The sequence below is a fragment of the Trachemys scripta genome, chromosome 6, assembly GCF_013100865.1.
Source record: "Trachemys scripta elegans isolate TJP31775 chromosome 6, CAS_Tse_1.0, whole genome shotgun sequence".
In the NCBI taxonomy this organism is placed as follows: domain Eukaryota; kingdom Metazoa; phylum Chordata; order Testudines; family Emydidae; genus Trachemys; species Trachemys scripta.
In genome coordinates this window covers 45986765-46009343 of record NC_048303.1, presented here as the reverse complement: position 1 = coordinate 46009343, position 22579 = coordinate 45986765, and the positions used below count along the sequence as shown (strand labels likewise).

At 42.0% G+C, this 22579-nt stretch overlaps 1 protein-coding gene across 1 annotated transcript in view; it reads left to right on the top strand.

Moving 5' to 3' along the window:
* TNPO1 (transportin 1) overlaps nucleotides 1-22579 on the top strand; it is a gene marked incomplete in the record, with an annotated part of 160002 nt that overhangs the window by 38061 nt on the left and 99362 nt on the right. The window contains 2 exon segments of the mRNA XM_034774657.1: nucleotides 5652-5727; nucleotides 13070-13219. Coding sequence (XP_034630548.1) covers nucleotides 5652-5727; nucleotides 13070-13219 — 226 coding nt within the window.

Sequence of the window (22579 nt, the reverse complement as noted above, 5' to 3'; positions counted from 1 at the left end):
GGGTGGAGGGATCAGGGTGCAGCTGGTTGGGGCTCAATAGGGTGGGGGTCCAGGTGTGGGGGGCTTCTGATGCAGGGGAGAGTTCAGGGGGCTCTGTGGGGGGGTGCTGTATGCAGGGGGCTCCTGACGTGGAGGGGTTCCCAGATGTGTGGCTGAGGAGAGGGGTCACTGTACAGGGAGCTGCTTCCCCTGTCCACATAACCCCCCCCCCCCCCCCCCCCCCNNNGGGGGGGGGGTGCCCTGTCGAGGGGGCTCGCTTCCCTGCGCCCACAGCCCCCCCCCCCCCCAGCTGCGCCTCCCCCCCCTGGCCCCCTCCTGCCAAGTCTGCCCCCCCCCCCCCCCAGCTACAGGAAGTTTCTGGGGGTTGATCTGATCCAGCCCTGGCTGCTCTGTGCAAGGGGGAACTCCATCTTTGTCCTCCTTCCACCCCTGTCCCCCCAGCTGGGACTAAGGTTCTTGGGTGCTGGCAAGGCATGCCCAGACCTCCTGCCCCCAAGTGATTTATTTCTCCTCTGGCTGCCCAAACACCTGAGTTGCTGCTGCCAGGAGGGGTGAGTGAGCACTGGTGCAGCTTCTCTTTGCTTCCCCACAGAAACCATTTTCTGCAAGGAAGTGAAGGGAATCTGCGGGGAGAGAGGGTATTTTTCTGCATTGCAGTGGTGCAGATTTTCCCCAGGAGTTTTATATTTTTTTATATCTATGTATGTGATGGTAATACCATATAAGATGGTAAATATTTAATACAAGATAATCCTTCCCGTGTGTGTGTGTGTGTGTGTGTGTATATGTATATATATATATAGTGTGTGTGTGTATTCTAGGAAATGGGCATGTATATGTAAGGATTATTTTGTATTAAATATTTACCATCTTAAGTAACCTCCCCCTCCCCCCCCCAAAATTATGCTACAATGTATCAGCCATTCATGCTTAAAAAAAATTCTCAACTTAGTGCTCAATTAAGCTGCAGTTAGGCACATGCTTAAGCAGCTTGCCAAGTATTAAGCAAGAGAGTAGTCTTGTTGAAGTCTTAAAGATCATACTCTTATGCTTCAGAGACCATACTAAGTCAGTTTTAGTGGTGAAATGCAATATTATTTTTCAGTAAAAATGAAAATGTTACACATGCTTTAATGTCTTGCTGAATGGCGGTACAATGGCTTGCTTAAAATTGACGCTGTTCATACTTTAAATACTTAACCACGAATAGTACAAAGGACTTTACTGGGATGCTTAGAAGTTAATTAAGACCTGCGTTTTCAAGCTGCATACAAATGTTGTACTTCAGTATTAAAACTGCTGGAAACTGATTTCAAATTTTTTACCCTCTACATTACATTCTGTGCTAGCTATTTTATAGATTCCAAGGCCAGAAGGAATCATTATGATCATCCTGTGTGACCACCTGGGTAGAACTTCCCCAAAATAATTCCTAAACAATATCTTTTAGAAAAATATCCAGCCTTGACTTAGAAATTGTCAGTAATAGAGACTGTGTTGCAACCTGTGGTAAGTTGTTCCAATGGTTAATTACTCTCACTTTAAAAAAAAAAAAAACAAAAAAAAAACAAAAAAAAAAACCATTTTAAATTATGCTACCTTTTCAGTCTGAATTTGTCTAGTTTCAGTTTCCAGACATTGGATCATGTTATACCTTTTTTCTGCTAGATTGCAGAGCCTGTTAGTAAATATTTGTTCCCTATGTATCTATATTAATACATCTATATATAGATCTATTTATATATATCTGTGTGTGTGGATATATACATATATACACACACACAAGACTGTGATCGTCACCCCATAACCTTCTTTGTTAAGCTAAATAGATTGAGCTCTTTGAGTCTCTTACTGTAAGGCATGTTTCTAATCCTTTAATCACTCTAGTGGCTCTTCTCCGAACCCTCTCCAATTTATCTACATCCTTCTTGCATTGTGGACACCAGAACTGGACACAGTATCTCAACAGCGGTTGCCCCAGTGCCAAATAGAGGCAAAATAACTTCTCTACTCCTACTTGAAATTCTCTTGTTCATGCATTCCAGGATCTCCTTAGCCCTTTTTGGCCACAGAATCACCTTGGGATCTCCTGTTGATGGGTACATGGTGGGATATCCACCATGTTCCCCAAATCCTTTTCAGTGTCATTGCTTCCCAGGATAGAGTCCTCCATCCTAGAAGTATGGCCAGCGTTCTTTGTTCCTAGAGGCATAATTTATATTTAGACATATTAAAACATGTTTTATTTTCTTGTGCTCAGTTTACCAAGTGATCTAGATTACTCTGAATCAGTGACCTGTCCTCTTGATTATTTAGCACTCCCCCAATTTTTGTTTTTTTTGTCCTCTAGGTAATTAATACAAATGTTAAATAATATAGATCAAGAACAGATTCCTGTGGGACCCCACTAGAAACACAACCACTCCAAGATTCCCTGTTTACAGTTACATTTTGAGACCCATCAGTAAGCCAGTTTTTAATCCATTTAAAGTGTGTCATATTAATTTTACCTTTTTAGTTTTTAATCACACTGTCGGTGGGACTAAGTCAAATGCATTCCAGAAATCTATTACATTCAACGTTACCTTTACAAACCAAATTTATAATCTCATCGAAAGAGATGAAGTTCGTTTGACAGCATCTGTCTTCCATAAACTGATATTGATTGGCATAAATTACACTGCTCTACAGCCAAAATGCTTCTGAAATAAACGTAGTAAAACTTCACTAATTCTAGGTCACTGAGAACGAAAATGATGCTTAAAATTGTTGATATGCTATTGGGTCAGTATATACGACCCTTGACTTGGGAATGGCGGAGGATAAGTGAGTTATAAAGGGAAGGGATTTCAGTTTAAACCAGAAATGACTAAATACATCTTTGACTGGATTTATGAATAAATCTATGACTGGGTTTGGACAGTACTTGCTTTTTAGGCAAAACAATGAATGATGCAATCTGAAGCTGGTATTGCGTCATACATGATATGAATTGCATCATGTTATTCCTAGAAGTCATGGATGATGCAGTCATAACGAAGCTTACATCACTGTGCTGAACAAATTGCCCTATATAAGCTCTAGAAATCATACAGTGTCGTGCTCTCATTTTTCAGTGTTTGATTTTGCAAAGGGACACATTTCTGTTTAGCCAAAGTGAGCAGAGATGCCTCGTACTGGTGTGAACAGTGCAGATAACTTCTGCTACGTTTGTGGTGAAGTGATTTTTGCATCACAAAAGCGCAGTATAACCACTATGGTTAAGAAAGCCTATCACCTTTATTTTGACTGCAAAATTGGAGATCAGGACAAGAGGTGGGCCCCACACATATGCTGCAACACTTGTGCAACAAATCTTCGCCAGTGGTTGAACAGGAAAAGGAAATCTATGCCTTTTGCAGTGCCAGTGATTTGAAGAGAGCCAACAGATGATACCAGCAATTGTTTCTTCTGCATGGTGCCTCCAGTTGGGAAAGGTGTGTCAAAGAAGAAAAAGTGGACTGTGCATTATCCAAACATTCCATCAGCTATATGCCCAGTACCCCACGGAGAAGGACTGCCGGTTCCTGATGCACCAGAATCATTCTCACTTGAGTCAGACGAGGAAGTGGATGAAACTTCTGGTCCTGAACCATCAATGTCACAGGACCCACATTTTTTCCCATCCTCCTCCTCTGAACCACACCTCATAACACAAGGTGAACTGAATGACCTTGTCAGGGATTTGGAACTGCCCAAGAGTAAGGCAGAGCTGTTGGGCTCCGGACTACAGCAGTGGAACCTCCTGGCAGGTGATGTTAGGGTTTCCATGTTCCGTGACCATCAAAAGGATCTTGTCCCATTCTTCTTCATGGAAGGTGATCTTGTAGTCTGCAACAACATCAATGGTGTGATGGCAGCCCTCAACATCGTTCACGATCCAGATGAGTGGACACTGTTCATTGATTCATCGAAGACGAGTCTTAAAGCTGTTTTACTGCATAATAGCAATGTTTTGCCATCAATTCCAGTTGGTCATGCAGTCCATATGAAGAAAACCTATGACAACATGAAACAACTTTTGAGGTGCATAAACTATGACCAACATCAGTGGCAGCTTTTTGGCGATTTGAAGGTTGTTGCTCTCTTGCTTGGTCTGCAGACTGGATACACAAAGTACTGCTGTTTTCTCTGCGAATGGGATAGTCGTGCAAGAGATTCCCACTACATCAAGAAAGATTGGCCACTCCGACAGTCATTGGAGCCTGGGAGGAAAAGTGTTCAGCATCCACCACTTGTTGAATCAAGGAAGATTTTGTTACCCCCCTTACACATCAAGCTGGGTCTGATGAAGAACTTTGTCAAGGCCATTGACAAAACACAAGCAGCTTTCAAGTACCTCTGTGGAAAATTTCCAAGGTTAAGTGAAGCTAAGATAAAGGAAGGTGTCTTTGTTGGTCCTCAGATTCGTGAACTTCTTTGAGATGATGCATTTGACCCTGCACTGCGTGGCAAGGAAAAGACGGCATGGAAAGCCTTCCAGTTAGTGGCAATAAATTTTCTCGGAAACAACAAGGCAGACAACTACAGGTTGTTGATGGAAAACCTCCTCAAGGCATACAAAAGCCTTGGTTGCAACATGTCACTAAAGATGCATTTTTTGCACTCTCATCTAGATTTTTTTCCACCGAACTGTGGAGCAGTGAGCGCCGAGCACGGCGAGCGATTTCACCAGGACATTGCAACAATGGAGAAACGCTATCAGGGCAAATGGAGCCAATCAATGCTTGCAGACTATTGCTGGACAGTGACAAGAGATGCTCCATTTAATGAATACAAGAGACAAGCCAAGAAGCGCCGAGTAGACACTGAATAGGACTAAACTATGTACATAATAGTTTTTTGCCTTTTGTTTCATAATAAATTTTATTTAGATAACCCTTTTGCTGATTTTTAAAGTGTTACATAAACAGGACAGGTGAAATCTTATCATGTAAAGCAACCATAAACACATGAAAAGACCTAGGTTTACAATTTATGATTAAAACTCTACTATCTACATACTATACATAGACATAAAATGTAAAAACTTAAATATCTTAGAAACAGTAGCCAATCAGTTGTTTTAATTGTCATATTTGAATTCAGCACATCAAAATACATAATAAATAGCGCATTTTATCTCTGAAGCATACGACTTCTCAAAAATTGTAGACCAGTGCTATAGAACCCTCCTTTAATTCTTTATTAATCAAGTCTCATATTACCCCCTTCATTATCAGACTGACAGGCCTATAATTACCTGTGTAATCCTGTTTCTTTTTTAAAATAGTGGCACAGTGTTAGCCCAGTCTTTTGAAACTCTTTGAAATCAACATTAGCAGTCTAGGTCTCCTCAGCCAGCTCTTTTAAAACTCTTGGATGCAAGTTTATGTGAGCCTACTGACTTAAAAATGTCTAACTTTAATAGTTGCTGTTTAATATCCTCCTGAGATATTAGTGGAATGGAAAGAGTCTCATGTGCGAGAGCATCATTTGTGTTTTAAGGTTTGTCACTGTGGAAGTAGAGTGCTATTTGGAAGTAATAGCAATTACACGTCTAAGTAATCAATGTCAACTTTAGTGTAATCTTTGAAACATAAACATTTTCCTTAACAACCTTACTTTTTTAGAAACTGGAACAACTGAATCAGTATCCAGATTTTAACAACTACCTGATATTTGTTCTTACGAAATTGAAGTCTGAAGGTAAGCTGCTGGGTTTTTGCTGTCTTATTCTAGGCATTGTCCAATGACTTTAATTCATTTGTCTAGACTTTTTGGAAGTGGAGGATAGATTTAGATGCTGATCCTGCCACCAGCTCCACAGGCTGACCTGTACACTTGTGTGGAGCTTTACTGACTATTAGGTAGCTGGGTGGGCTCAAGGGCCTGTCTGCCTATTGCCAGTTGTAGGATCAAGACTTTAGACCAGACTACGTTCTAGCTTTCCTTTTTTTTGCTCCTAGATGTTAGCATCAGTGCTTCGTCAGAGTAAAATTAGATCGTGTAGTAACCTTCCTTGTTGGAAGGCGGATGTTCAGAGGTCACAAATCAAATGAATTTCTAACCGGATTAGACCAAGTAGTTTGTGCATGCTATTAAAACCATTACACAATTTGGCATATTTAGTAGTTTCTGATTGAGAGAGTTTGCAGTGTTAGAAAAGTAGTGTTAAAGGTTTCTCTGAAGACCCCAGTTTGCTTGGCAGTGCTGTTATCAAGAGGACTGTCTAAATGGATGTCTGACGGCATTTTATACTGCTATGTCTTCTGTCTTAAAAATGAGACTGAGGCTAGGCTGCCACACTGTCTGCCTTGGGAGTGTTTCTCAGACACCCATGAAGCAGCTACATACTTACAAATGTTACTGCTTGGATTCAGTGTTTAAGAGTGTCTCTGTTCATACTAAGAAGAACAGGAGTACTTGTGGCACCTTAGAGACTAACAAATTTATTAGAGCATAAGCTTTCGTGGACTACAGCCCACTTCTACGGCTGCTACTCTGAAATCTGTTCATACTGTGAGTGGTAGCACTTGTTTCCAAGGTAGGGGAGGCCAGACTCTTCTATGCTTATAAGAAGTTTTGTTTTATTTCAGTATATCCTTATTTTTAGCCAACTTGTTATGTGAAGGCTTTTTTCCACTAGTCTATTTTGCAGATCTGTAGTTCTCCTAATAATTCAGAGTGCATTTTTCCCCACCCTGAACCTCTTAGGGTTGTGACTTTATCTTCTTAAGGTACTTTAATACTTGTTTCTATTTCTTTGGTTTGTGGTGGTGGTGGTGGTTTTTTAATTGATCATCATCATTTGATAAATTGGCCTATATCCTGATATGCTTGCTTCCTGGGCAACTGAAGGAACAGACTCTTTTGGGGGGGCAGTGTTTACACCCTGACAGGATGAGGTGTGACAGCCAATAGGGATCTGACTCATGCTCTACCCCATTAATGCTGCAATATTGGCGACTCTAAACATTAAAAAAAACAGGATTTTAGCTTAAAAATCATGACCCTATACTGAAAAACAATAACTGTTGGGTTCTTTTTAATGTTTCCTGGTTTCATAGCTATTTAGGATTTTCTCCACTCCCATGAGGCTAGACACTTACATACTTTATAATTTTCAAAAGAATATTTTGAATTGGGAATTGGAGATTTAGTAAAAACAGCCAACATCACAAGGCATGTGATGGAACTGATTAGTTGGCAAAACTGCTGTTCTGAAGTGTCAGAAATCTTTAAAAGCTGAAGAGTACTGCTAGTCTTGCACTAAAGAGGTAAAACAGAGGAATGAGAATCCTGCTTCAATAACACTGTTGGAAGCAAAAGCACAGATAAGTGAATATTATTTGACATTTCTCTGTGGGGGCTGATGATCTAGTATATGTTTATGCAGTGCTAGCAGAATTGTAAGACCATATGTGTTTCTTTGCTTTCTTGGGGGGGACGGGACCTCCCCCTCTTTTGTTAGTGCTCTCTAAGTGGCCTCATAAAGGGTAGCACTTCTGGCTTAAAGTGCTGTGTGTTTGAAATATTTTCCATTCAATTTCAGTGTACACAGTCCATGGCATTCCATGTTAATTTATCTGACATTACCCTGATCAACAGTAGATTCATGTAAAGGTGAAAACAGATTTGTCCCAACTGCCTAAATATAGGAACATAACTTCAGTAAGAACCTAAAACAATGCTGGTAGGGTTGATGCTGGAATGTTGATTCTGTCTGCTAATGAGTAGCAATAATTACAGTTTCAAAATACCGTAAACAGAATTCTTAGCTATGCAGCACATGGATGGCTGTACAGCTTCTGATCCATAACTATGTATTTATTGCTCAATTATGCAGGTCCCTGTGCTCTTCCTAATAATGGCCTTTGGACAATCAGAATGTTGAGATTTGCATGTCCATACAACTGGTTCTTTAACCATGAAGTTCTTATGCAAATCCCTATGGCTTGATTGCCTCCTATTTTCAACTTATCTGTCATGCACCTATAAACATAATGTTCAACTTTTGACAGCCTTCCCACCTAATTCTAGATATTAAATATTTCTCAGTTAACATAGGAATTCAGCCCCTATAATCCTGATCCTACAGGTCCGGTCTATGCTGGAGCACAATACTGTATAACTTTCAATACTGTATAACTTTCGATACTTCCTGTTGACTCCTTACCATATCCTAGACTAATAAACCTTCTAGCCCAGGATATTGTTGTGGCGAAGTTAACTGGAATCATCCAAAAGTTATTTTTAAAAATAACGAATTACATTTATTTTTAAAAAGGGAGAGAGGGGAGTGGAGAGGAAAAACAGGGATTTCAATGGGAGCTGCTTAGATAATCTTTGGAAACAAAGCATCTTTGTTTCAGATCTGTGTGTTTTAAAACAAACAATTAGGGTTTTATGACTAAATTTATTTGAGTTTTAATGATTCTTGACAGGCTAAGTATGATTTAATAATTTAGGGTCTCTATTTCAGGTACCTTTTATGAATCATTAGTAATCAACCTCTTGTCTATATACCATTGGTACTTAGTAACTTTTCTTTTTAAATGCCCTATCTGACATGAATTAATTACTGTAATGCAAATAACTGACATATAATTGAGCGAGCAAAGCAGAGCCCTGCACTCGAGAAAATTTGCCTGTTTGTCAAGCAATAACGTTTCAAAAGAGCATCTGATCAATTGTGGGGAATGTTCCAGATGTTAATGGGCAGAAGCCTATTGATTTTGGTGAAAAATCAAAAAACTGGAAAACCTGATTTTCTCTAAAATCAGATCCATCAAGTGCCCAATTGGTGCTCCCTCAGGAAGCTCTCTGGTGCCCCCTGCTACTACCTGTAAATGGCTAGCTGTAATGCATGTAGTTTCGCACTTAGTTGCTTATATAGGCTGAGCTGTACACCCAGGTGTACTCATGGGTGGGGATGGTTTCCAGCTGCCCAAGATGGGCCTGCATTTGCGCATAAATAGTTGTCCAACACACCGAGGCTGGCCTACATTAGCAATGATGTGCACGACCCTAGTTTGACTCTTATTTTATCTGGAAATGAACATAGAATCATAGAACTGGAAGGGACCATGAGAGGACCTCTAGTCCAGTCCCCTGCACTCATGGCAGGACTAATTATTATCTAGACCATTCTAGATGTCTAGAATATGTGGCATCCCCTTAATTTATTCCATGGTGGATGCTAGATGTGAACACCCTTTTGACTCTTCTAAATTTGTACTCCATGTGTTTTCGTTCTTGTATTTTGTTTCACCTTGCGCATGCCTCAGCATGTTTTGTAATTAGTATTGTTGGGAGTATCATAGAATCATAGAATATCAGGGTTGGAAGAGACATCAAGAGGTCATCTAGTCCAACCCCCTGCTCAAAGCAGGACCAATTCCCAACTAAATCATCCCAGCCAGGGCCTTGTCAAGCCGGGCCTTAAAAACCTCCAAGGAAGGAGACTCCACCACCTCCCTAGGTAACGCATTCCAGTGCTTCACCACCCTCCTAGTGAAATAATGTTTCCTAATATCCAGCCTGGACCTCCCCCACTGCAACTTGAGACCATTGCTCCTTGTTCTGTCATCTGCCACCACTGAGAACAGCCGAGCTCCATTCTCTTTGGAACCCCTCTTCAGGTAGTTGAAGGCTGCTATATAGGTATAGGTATATGAAGGTATAGAATTACCTTTATTTTTTTTTCCTTCTCCACTTTTCTGGGGAGCTTATTTGGCTTGGCTGGGCATGCCTCGTTCCCAGATTTTTAAACACTGTCAAGAGGCTATCCCAACCAGCAATGTCCACTCTCTGTATCTGTTACATTTTTGGGAGATATGGGACTCTCCCAAGTAACTTTTGCCTGGCTCTGAAATGTAGAGTTTGGAAGAATCAGGAGACCAACTGAAGCTGCTGATGATGGAGCACTCCCTTTGGCCTGCTTCTGAGTCAGGTGAGGAGACCCTCTGTACATTTTGTCTCTGGAGAGATTCATTGCCCCTTCAACTTTGGCTAATATATCGCATAAAAAGGAGAAGGTCTTGGAGGACTCGGGGAAGGCTCTGAAGAGGAGTGTGGTCTCCCACCACTAGGAGCCAGCTCCCAAGGAAGTCCCAATTTTCTTCTAGGTGTATGGTGTTGAGGCCTAGAACTCTTCACTTGGTGCCATGGAGGCGAAAGACACTTCCTCCAGTACCAGTGGAGCAGGGAGATCCCGCAGCACTTTGGAGAATCATGGTGCCAGCAGGGCCCCAGCACAGTCTGTTTCAGACTTAGCAACAGTGTCTTCATGCTAGGCTCCGTCAGTACCAACAAAATCAAAGCATGCAGCTTCAGAGCCAACTCACTCCAAACCAACAGTACTGCTCAGATCAATTGCTACATCAGTACTGATCCAGTCAGTACAGTAGGAATTCCGTTACTCCAGGGACCTGTCAGTGTTAGACAAGCCAGAGTCCCACTACATGTGGGTAGTGATAGTCTCAGAACTGAGACCCCAATCTCCAGATTACCAACGCTTCCTGATACCACAGGATTCTTCACCCCCTGTCCCCTCACCCACCACATTGAAGGACATTCAGTAGGATGAGGGAGGCATTCGGTGAATCTCCTCCTTATCAGTGTGGGGTTCCCCTCTGCATCATTACAGGAATCCATACTTTGACAAGGACCCTTGCCCACATCAGGGGTTGTGGGATCAGTCCTTGGTACTATCCTCTCTCCTGTAGGGGCCTCCTCTATGGCCATACTGGCATCGTTGGGTAGCATATTGGCAGCACTTTGACAGACTTCTAGCTCCACTGCACCAGGAGACTATGGTCACTATCTCCTCCACCAACCCCCTAACACCGTTGTTAGGACAGGAGGCTAGGGTGGACACAAAGGCTATCTCTCAAGCCCCTATTTTGTCTTAGTCTCCAGACGAGGCAGTCATGCCACCACCACTATCGATGGCTATTTTTTTTGTTGTTTGTTCAAACTCAGTTCCAGAACCTTGTGAATTGGAGGAGCTGGTAAGTATAGAACCTGGATAGCAAAAGCTGGAAACTGATTCGATGGTTTTGTTTTTCTAAGAAATGCCTCTCCTACCAAGATAATCATGACTTTGTCTCTTATCTTGAGATCACCCCCGGGAAGATAGAAAGGCATACATCTTCACTACCAGAGGAAGGCATCTTGTAGCGACCCTAGGTTCAGGCCTCCTCTGGAGCAAACATTCTGACATATTATGTTGTACTTGTGGCAAACAAGTTTATTGTGGGGAATGCCCACCAATGGAATATCATTTCTGTCCTGGAACTGGGCAAGGACCATTCATGGTTGGCCACTGATTGTCTGTTCAGGAAGCCTGCTACAGTTGTTTATGGCTCTGGAGAGCTTGAGGACCATTGGGCACTTGGGTACCAATTTCAGAAGTAGACGGCTTCCAGATACATGGGTTAGAAATAGGTGCCCCTTTTCTTCTTCACGTACGGCATGGCTGCCGTGTGGTCTTGACTGTCTGCACTATGGAATTTTGGAAGACAAGTAGAAACGTTACATAGACCAGCCTGATGGTTCTAAGCTCTAAGCCATTCATCTGGTCAGCCCCTTTCTTTTGGTCAGAAGATAGATGACACTAAGTAGTTGCCTTGGATGGCTATAGAAGCTGGCTCATGGGAAGTGCTATACAGACCAGTGTGTGTGATCACTTCTGCTGCTCTAACTACCGGTAGTTAATCTAAATCTGATGAAAAGTGTCTTAACGTGTGCCACTCTGGAAAAATTGGGTCTCTTCTTTCTGTGGATCCTAGTCTAACAAGTGATATAATAACTTTCAGCTTCTGGTATTTCAAATTTCAAGCGTTCTAGAAATGATGTGAACAGCTATATTTCTTTGGTGGCTGATTTTATTGAGCTTTGTACTTTAGCCTTGTTCTCTATTCTAAGTGCTGAAATAGTATATTTCAGTGTTCTCATTAAAAAATTCTATTTATGGACCTTCTTAACTCTTTATGGTGGGGGGACTTTGCTTTTGGGTCAAGGTTTTTCATGCCATCTTTATTAAAATTTCTAAAAGGTGGTTTTGTGTTTATACTGCTCTTTGCTTTAACCTGAGACGTTAAATATTTATTCCTTGATGTAATCTAATTGATATCATGTGTATTGAGTGGTTGAATGTTTCTATAGAAACTTGTAGACAAGTTCTTGCCTCCTAGGTATTTGAAATCTAAGGGTTTTTTATAATTTATCGGGAAACTAAAGGCAAAGATAGGTAAACCCAGAAAATCCAAAAGGGATGTGAGCTTTGATTATTCTATATCTAGCCAAGTGGATTCATGGGGAAACAGACACCACTTCATAACTTTCTTTTTGTCAAGAGCTTTAATTAAAATGTTATGAATCCTAGTGTAACAAAATAAATATTGGGACACAGCATGGTTTCCTCCGTTTGGAATAGCTAGGTCTGAAGAACCTTGTTTGTTCAGTAATATGACGTGTACTACTTACTCTTGGGGCTTTATTGCACTTGTCCCTACATCACTTCTAATCTCTCTAGCTTGGCTTGCAAGACAAGGAAGAGAAACTGAATCCAGATGTTTTGCAGTACACACCACTACCACAAGGCTGCTTAATTTAATACAGTTGTCAGTAGACATGAGAGATTTTATTTCTAATTCTGAAACTATTGCTAGTAGTTAGCCTTAACTTCATCCATGGATATTTTACCCTTTATTGCAACTATTGTCTTTAAAAGCAGAACTGGAGATACGTCTCTACCCGGATATAACGCTGTCCTCGGGAGCCAAAATATCTTACCGCATTATAGGTGAAACCGTGTTATATCGAACTTGCTTTGATCTGCCTGAGTGTGTAGCCCCGCCCCCCGGAGCACTGCTTTACTGTGTTATATTCAAATTTGTGTTATATCGGGGTAGAGGGGTACTGAAATTTAGTGGTACCAAACGTGTGTATGATTCTTCCCTTGAAAGAGTACATAATTCTATAAATTTGATAGTGTCCTATACACCCAGTGAAATCTGAAAGTAATTTTATTGTATTGTTGCAGATGAACCCACACGGTCCCTGAGTGGTCTCATCTTGAAGAATAACGTGAAAGCGCATTTTCACAACTTTCCAAATGGAGTAACAGACTTCATCAAGAGTGAATGTCTAAACAACATTGGTGACTCCTCCCCATTAATTAGAGCAACTGTAGGTGAGTTTCCAGATACAAATTTTCTGTTATTGTTGGTAGTTCTTCCAGCTTTCTTGTTGTATTTCTTACCTCTGATGTATAAATAGGGAGAATCTGAGTTACTTCTACATCTGTAACATACTGACATTATCTGCATGATCAGTCAGAGCTAAATTAAAGTGGTGTAAGAAGTATGATACTGTCAAAACTAATGTGTTTTGAACGCAACATACGGATGAGACTGAAATGCAGTTTAATATTGCATCTGTGTAAAGTTTTCTTTATCGGGCTCATGAGACGTACACTTCTGACTTGTTCCCTTCTTATTTAAAGCTGAATTGAGAATTCAAGCTCATAATTTTTGACATAAGTGTCATCGTTTAAGGCCAGAAGGGACCACTCAGTAGGTCCATTAGTACGACTTTCTGCATGTCACGGTCCCATTAAATTTTCACACAGCTACCCTTGTATTAAGCCCAAAGGCTTCAGTTAGGCTAAAGCATTTCAGTCCTCAAAAGACTAAACCACAGGCATAAAACAGGAGAGAGCAAGGTGCCACCAATGCTCAAGGTCCCTGCAGTGGGGTTGGTTTAATTTTGAGTAGGTGGGAGATGCCCAGATGATTCCAGCAGGTGCCCTAGGCTACAAAGAGAGATGAAAAATACTACTCTAAAATACATCTAGCCAGCTGCACATTGAGGAAAAAAATTCCTTTCTGATTCCCTGCTGGTGATTGGATAGAGAGCCCTGAAACATGAGGTTGCTGGTTCTACTGGTTACTAATTTCATAACTGTCCCTAAGCTTTGCATCTAAAATTGGAATGAGATGAATGACTGTTTCAAAATAATATTTAACTTTCTGTTGACTACAGCATTGAAACATCTTCTTGTATCAGCTGACATTTTGTAGCATTTTGTACTTTTTTTTTTTTTTTTTTTTTTCCCTAGTGAATTGTACTATGGTAGAGACAATAGGGACAAATCAAGAGTAGGGCACCATTGTACTGTGTTGTACAAATGCACAGAAAGTGACCGTTCCTGTTCTGAAGCACTTACAATGAGAGACACAACAAATGAACCAGACAAAAAAACCCAAAACTTTAAGTTCTAGCCTTTTTTGTTGAACTTTTGTCTAACTTATTAATGTTTTAAATACTTGTGTTATTTCTGTTATATTTCAAACAGTAGAAAAGTCACTGTTTGACCAAATTTAGTCTGTCTCCTGTCAGAGAGAGAGAGAGTTTCTGAAAATGGAATATTGCTATTTGTGTCCTAGCTGGTGGGCTTTTTGGAGGGTGAGGGGGAGTTTGTATCTATAATCTTGACTGATTACTTACTAACTGAGGAGTTAGGTTTATTAGAGAGAAATTTGCTGTGTGTCTGATCCCTCAAGTCCATTTCTGTATGGATTCCCCTCTCTTCTCCCCTCCCCCCCCCCGGCTGTTTTGGGAGGGGAGGGAGAGGGGGATGCCTGTCTCTTGCGAACCCTCCCTTCTACCTCCCTCCATTTTTTTTTTTTTTAAAGAATTGCTTTGATTCTTTCTCCCCTCCACGCCCCCTCCCCCCCCCATATTTCTGTTCTCCTGCTAACAAGGTAGAGGCAAGTTTCTGCATGTCTTCTGCTCTCAGGGCTTAGAAATGCCTAAGATCCTCTCTGCTGGCTCTCATGTACCTCAAAGGAGTAATCAGTGGAGCTGGTTAAGGAGTGCATTTCAGCTCCTGTGTGGCCTGCTGTTTGTAGCTCACACTGGAAAAGAGAACCCAGTTGCTCCTTTGAAGTGGATTTGCTTGTCTCCTGATGGAACTGTAGTAATAGGGGTGAGACAAGGCATTATTTGTAGCACCCTGTCACTTATGTTGCTGCAGCATTAAACACCTTCTGTTGGGGGATCATGAGCACCTGGGTGGTAATCACTGGGTTATTGATGTAATTGGGAGGATAGAAATGGAAGGAACAGGAAGCAAGGGGAAGCTCAGAAGGAGAGCTAGGAGGGTGAGCCTGGACTGAGGAGCGAAGGTTGTGGGGAAGCCTTCCTTTTCTGTAAGCTTGCATTAAACCAAGATAACTTTGTAAATACACACCTTGGTGAAAGGGTAGCAACCTGATGTCTGTTTGTGACCATGAGACTACATGAGCTGGCCAGGCAGTGAAGTACACTGGGTGGGTGATTGAGGAACCCTGTGACAAGGGGTTTGGAGTGCGCCTGGATTTATAATGTAGCTATTTTTGTGCATTGAAGGATTCTTGCAAAGATTCTTGGGCACATAACTCTGAAGATGAATACCAGCTACCTAGTTCTTTGTCTAGGCTAGAATGACACTTGAGTGCTGAGGCACCTACTTCAGGGCTGCTGTCCATCACAACCTCAACTGCAGGTTCCCCACAGATTCCTGCCAGTCACGGCCTGGCTCTTGGTGGGGACATTTGACATAGCCAAACCTAAGAAGCCCATTGCTAAACCGTGTCAGTCTGCTAGGCTGCCACGTTGGCACTGAGCAACCAGGCACCAATAATTGCCCAGGCTCCTATTGAACTTACTTATGGAGTTAGCCTCTGCTCCTCTAGCATCAGCAATTGTTCCCTTCCTTCAAAAAGAGAGAAGAAGACAGAACATTGCACCATGAAGGTGGTACCAAAGAAAAAGATGCTGCTGCTGCTCCTCCTCATTGGCTAATCTGGTGCTGAGCTCTTCAGTGCTAAGCAGGCTGGAACAATGCCGTCTCCAACTCCTGGCATGGGAGCTATTGGAGCCAAGCCAGTTGATGCTAGTCTCTTGAGAGGTGGCGCTATTTGAGAATCCCTATGATCCCTTCTGTCTCTGTGTTTGGCACTGGGCCTTCTGCTCAGATATTGGCTCCTTAGCTTACATGCTGTTGCCTCGTCACCCAGCCTCACCTATGAGATTACAGTGTTCTGAGACTGGCCCAGAAATTCCCTTAGTGCTCTCTGGAATAGGATTTGAGGGCCCAATGCCAATGTTGACATTGGGTTTTGATTTGCAATAGCCCACCATGTGTCGGAGGGGCCCTGGTGAGATGTAATGCAGGGTCCTTGTGCATTTGTTAATGTGGTCTCTCATACAAGAGTCTATCCAGTTTCTTATTGATTGACTGGCCCCAAACATCTAAACCGAAAGATGATGGGATGCTTCATTAGCACCAACACTGTTAACACAGCCTACAGCACTGACTTTGGTACAAGGTGACCTGATTTTTCAGCGATACCTTCCCCAACTCTCACATGTCACTCCACCAGTGACTAATGTGGGGGTTGATGTCCATTTGGATGATGATTTCCCTTATTGGGGCCATCACTTGATGCCACCTGTGACTATAAACAGTTTAAGGAGCGTCACATTCCACATGCTTCCCAATTTGCCAACAGATATTACAGTGGTGGAAACTCCTGATTCCTTCTTTGACATATTAAAAGTCCAGGTAGGTTGGTTTTTGTTTTTAAATCCTTTGCTAGTTATCCACTGACTCTTTCTGCTTCCTTGAAATGGGGTTCTTCAGCCCATCTGTCCTAAGCCTCCAGAAATATCACTGACCCCTGAGATACTTAAACACGCCCATGTCCCAGAACTACACCCAAAAGGTGTGAAGCTTTTGGTTTACAGTCAGACTCTCTCAGGGGCGTAGGTGAAGTAGTCAACATACAAACTTTTCACAATCTAACAGCTTTTGGTCTTTTTTTTATACCTCATCACGTGATGCAGAAGATAGTATAGATCATACAAAACAATAAACATCTGAAACTGCAATGTCTCACATTCTAGCGAACTCTTTTCTTGTGAGTCATGGGTGTGCCATTAGTGTCCAGGTAGGCAGGATGTCCCCTGTCTCTTGCAGGCTGTTACATGGTGAGTAGTCTTTCCCTTATGTACTGGAGAAGGTATCCAAGCAGACCTGCCTCTGCCCTTTTAAAACCTTCATCCCCCTGTACCAGATGACACCCATGTCAGTTTCCCCATACGAGCACAAACCCCTGTCAGGTAACCTTGTTGCCAAGGTCGCTTTCCCACGGCTAAACCAGTTTTTTCGAGCGGGGACCAATCCTTTGGACAAATTTCCGGCAACTGAGAAATTAAGTCAGCTATCATCTGTTGTTGTTTTTTGCCACCAACCTGTGGAATTTTCAACCTAACACTGAGGCAAACCAGCCATAGAGAAGAGAAAAAAGACTGCACAAAATGGAATTTGCAGCCTGACACAGATGTGTAGGATGCATAATTAATAAATTGTATAAGTATTACCAATTCATCTCAAACCTGAGTTAGCCTGCCAAGTTCGTTTTGAGGCTGATAGGTCACAGGACATCCTCAACTTTTTTCTCCTCGTATAACTGCTTACATATGAAGCCATTACATTACAGGGTGACTAAGCAGCACATCCCAAATGCAGGCAAGTTGAGCAGGCTAACTGTTCTACACCAGCTTCTGCAACTACTAGTGGGAAATCAAGAACATTTATATTAAAAGGAGTCAATTCACTTTGAGTGCCTTAAACCCCTCCTGCTCCTACAGATGCCTCCAAAGTGGGCAGGGGAGGGGCATTACCAAGAACTACACGTACATGGCAGTTGTGATATCAGGGAGCAAAGCTCTACATGTGCCTTCTGGAACTCAGGGCAGTTAGCTGGGATCTGAACCTTTCTATCACTAAATCAACACCAAGTGATACGGGTCCTGATGGGCATCACCATGGCCATGTAGTACATAAACAAGAAGGGATCTACTTCCTACTCATCTGTACAAAAGCAGAGAAACGCTGGTATTGGTGCACCAAACACCAGATCCGCCCTATAATTACATCTTGTTGAGACCAATGTGTAATCAGACTTCCTCGGCAGGAGAAAGCAGGATCCGAATGTGTGGTCCATGCAACCTTCAGGAGACTGGAAACCTGAAAGTGGATCTCTGCTTCCCAAGGAAACATGAAGTGCCTTTTATGCTGCAGAAGAGCAGGCCAGGGACAAGAAGTCATTGGATTTTTTTTCTGGACTGGAGCAAAGGCTTATGTATCTTCCCTCAATCCCACTCATTTTCAGTGCTATAGGAAATCAAGAGACAGCAGTAGCTATTCTAGTGTTCCCAGTGTGTCTGGTCCCAGAGCTGGTATACTGAGCCCTTGCTGCTCTCCCTGCAACATCCTTTCCCACTTCCACAATCTCTAGACGTTTTGTTTCTGTGGAATAGCTGGGCACTTCACTGCTACCTAGAGAAACTCCCACCTGTTGGCCTGGATAACACTGCTCTACAGCCAAAATGCCTCTGAAATAAATGTAGTCAAAGTTTACTAATTCTGGGTCACTGAGAACGAAAATGATGCTTAAAATTGTTGATTGGCTCTAGATTTCAAGATATGCTATTGGGTCAGTATATACAACCCTTGACTTGGGAATGGCGGAGGATAAGTGAGTTATAAAGGGAAAGGATCTCAGTTTAAACCAGAAATGACTAAAATACATCTTTGACTGGATCTATGAATAAATCTATGACTGGGTTTGGACAGTACTTGCTTTTTAGGCAAAACAATGAATGATGCAATCTGAAGCTGGTATTGCGTCATACATGATATGAATTGTATCATGTTATTCCTAGAAGTCATGGATGATGCAGTCATAATGAAGCTTACATCACTCTGCTGAACAAATTGCCCTATATAAGCTCTAGAAATCATACAGTGTCGTGCTCTCATTTTTCAGTGTTTGATTTTGCAAAGGGACACATTTCTGTTTAGCCAAAGTGAGCAGAGATGCCTCGTACTGGTGTGAACAGTGCAGATAACTTCTGCTACGTTTGTGGTGAAGTGACCTTTGCATCACAAAAGCGCAGTATAACCACTATGGTTAAGAAAGCCTATCACCTTTATTTTGACTGCAAAATTGGAGATCAGGACAAGAGGTGGGCCCCACACATATGCTGCAACACTTGTGCAACAAATCTTCGCCAGTGGTTGAACAGGAAAAGGAAATCTATGCCTTTTGCAGTGCCAGTGATTTGAAGAGAGCCAACAGATGATACCAGCAATTGTTTCTTCTGCATGGTGCCTCCAGTTGGGAAAGGTGTGTCAAAGAAGAAAAAGTGGACTGTGCATTATCCAAACATTCAGCTATACGCCCAGTACTGCACGGAGAAGGCCTGCCGGTTCCTGATGCACCAGAATCATTCTCACTTGAGTCAGACGAGGAAGTGGATGAAACTTCTGGTCCTGAACCATCAATGTCACAGGACCCACATTTTTTCCCATCCTCCTCCTCTGAACCACACCTCATAACACAAGGTGAACTGAATGACCTTGTCAGGGATTTGGAACTGCCCAAGAGTAAGGCAGAGCTGTTGGGCTCCGGACTACAGCAGTGGAACCTCCTGGCAGGTGATGTTAGGGTTTCCATGTTCCGTGACCATCAAAAGGATCTTGTCCCATTCTTCTTCATGGAAGGTGATCTTGTAGTCTGCAACAACATCAATGGTGTGATGGCAGCCCTCAACATCGTTCACGATCCAGATGAGTGGACACTGTTCATTGATTCATCGAAGACGAGTCTTAAAGCTGTTTTACTGCATAATAGCAATGTTTTGCCATCAATTCCAGTTGGTCATGCAGTCCATATGAAGAAAACCTATGACAACATGAAACAACTTTTGAGGTGCATAAACTATGACCAACATCAGTGGCAGCTTTTTGGCGATTTGAAGGTTGTTGCTCTCTTGCTTGGTCTGCAGACTGGATACACAAAGTACTGCTGTTTTCTCTGCGAATGGGATAGTCGTGCAAGAGATTCCCACTACATCAAGAAAGATTGGCCACTCCGACAGTCATTGGAGCCTGGGAGGAAAAGTGTTCAGCATCCACCACTTGTTGAATCAAGGAAGATTTTGTTACCCCCCTTACACATCAAGCTGGGTCTGATGAAGAACTTTGTCAAGGCCATTGACAAAACACAAGCAGCTTTCAAGTACCTCTGTGGAAAATTTCCAAGGTTAAGTGAAGCTAAGATAAAGGAAGGTGTCTTTGTTGGTCCTCAGATTCGTGAACTTCTTTGAGATGATGCATTTGACCCTGCACTGCGTGGCAAGGAAAAGACGGCATGGAAAGCCTTCCAGTTAGTGGCAATAAATTTTCTCGGAAACAACAAGGCAGACAACTACAGGTTGTTGATGGAAAACCTCCTCAAGGCATACAAAAGCCTTGGTTGCAACATGTCACTAAAGATACATTTTTTTTGCACTCTCATCTAGATTTTTTTCCACCAAACTGTGGAGCAGTGAGCGCCGAGCACGGCGAGCGATTTCACCAGGACATTGCAACAATGGAGAAATGCTATCAGGGCAAATGGAGCCCATCAATGCTTGCAGACTATTGCTGGACAGTGACAAGAGATGCTCCATTTAATGAATACAAGAGACAAGCCAAGAAGCGCCGAGTAGACACTGAATAGGACTAAACTATGTACATAATAGTTTTTTGCCTTTTGTTTCATAATAAATTTTATTTAAATAAGCCTTTTGCTGATTTTTGAAGTGTTACATAAACCGGACAGGTGAAATATCATCATGTAAAGCAACCATAAACACATGAAAAGACCTAGGTTTACAATTTATGATTAAAACTCTGTCTACACACTATACATAGACATAAAATGTAAAAACTTAAATATCTTAGAAACAGTAGCCAATCAGTTGTTTTAATTGTCATATTTGAATTCAGCACATCAAAATACATAATAAATAGCACATTTTATCTCTGAAGCAGACGACTTTTCTCAAAAATTGTAGACCAGTGTAATCTGAGAGAATGCAAGAAATCTTCCTGCAGTTGAAAAGTTTTCTTATCTTCAAAAATGGAAGAGATTCTCCATGTGGTCCAGCAACAAGAATCTTTTTCCTGCCCATAGGGGGAATCCCTGCTATATTGGAAAACTTGTGACCAGTCCTTGAGGTATAACTAGTATCTCTGTAAAAGTACAACTCGTGGCTATCTCAGCTGATTATGAGCATATGCAGTGCAAAATGGATTTTTTCCCCCTCAACTTACAATACTCAGATTCTTATAAGGACTTAATAAATGCTTTTCCTCAGAAGGGAACCATTTCCCTTCTGGAATTTTTATTTGGAGCTTGCCAAGCTAATGGGACTTCCCTTTAAACCTTTCAAGGGTGCCTTCCTAAAACTCGTGTCCCTTAAGACAACATTCTGGATAGCGGTTGCCTCAGCAAGTGTTTCAATTGCAGGGTCTAATGATGCTCCTCCCTACATTGTAGTGTGAATAGGCAAATTGATGCTTAGCTTGTTGCCTGAAGCGGTATAAGACTTCATTATAGCCAGTGTATTCAACCCTGTTTAAGGACAGGAAGTATATCTTCACAATCTAGATCATCTCAACCTATTTACCATTTTGGGCCGCATAGCAGCTCTTTTATGCGGGTCATATCCACGCTGTCTGTCTACACACACTCACTCCCTCTCCCTCTCTGTATGGCCCTGAAGATGTCATATGGGCCGCAGCCATGTGCTGATTGGGCTGCAAGTGGCCTGCGGGTTGAGAACCACTGAGCTAGATGTTTAAAAGGAGCCAGATGCATTTACCTGCACACAGTTCCTTGTAAATAACCTGTCCTCATGGTAACAAACCCTGTGGGTGCACAGCTCAATGCAGGAGAGAGTGTGGAAGTGTAACAGAATTTTTATGCTTGCCCAAGCAGCTGGCCTACCCTGAACTACTGCAGTTTTTCTCCGGTCTTAATTGATGTGATACATGTGCACATTTTTGGGGATTATGGGTGGGATTGGTCTACAGACATTTGTGTGCTGTGTGTAATACTCCAAAGGCTATTTTTTTTTTTTTGCGCAACTTGCCTTACTGCCATTCGACTAGATTAGTTGCCATTTTCTAGTTTTGTTTCGTGCTGAAAGGTCATGTTAGTTTAATTATATTTTCTTATGTTTTGTAATTTTTATATGTAAGCTTGGTGACATGTATAGTGCATATTTTGCACCAAATCAGTTTGTGTGTAACTTTGTATACCATCTTTGTTCCTTTGGGAGTTTAGAAGCCTTTGTTTACTTTGTCCCATTCTTATCAAGATAGTAAGTTGGGTTATGCTGAAAACTGACAAGAGTTGAATATCTTGAGAAAGCTTTAAAAAGCGACAGAGTCCTGTGGCAGCTTATAGACTAACAGACATATTGGATTATAAGATTTCGTGGGTGAATACCCACTTTGTCAGGTGTCTGAAGTGGGTATTCACCCACGAAAGCTTAGTCTATAAGGTGCCACAGGACTCTTTGTCGCTTTTTACAGATCCAGACTAACACGGCTACCCCTGTGATACTTGAGAATGCTTTGTCACTGTTGTAGGCAGAAATTCTTTAATTG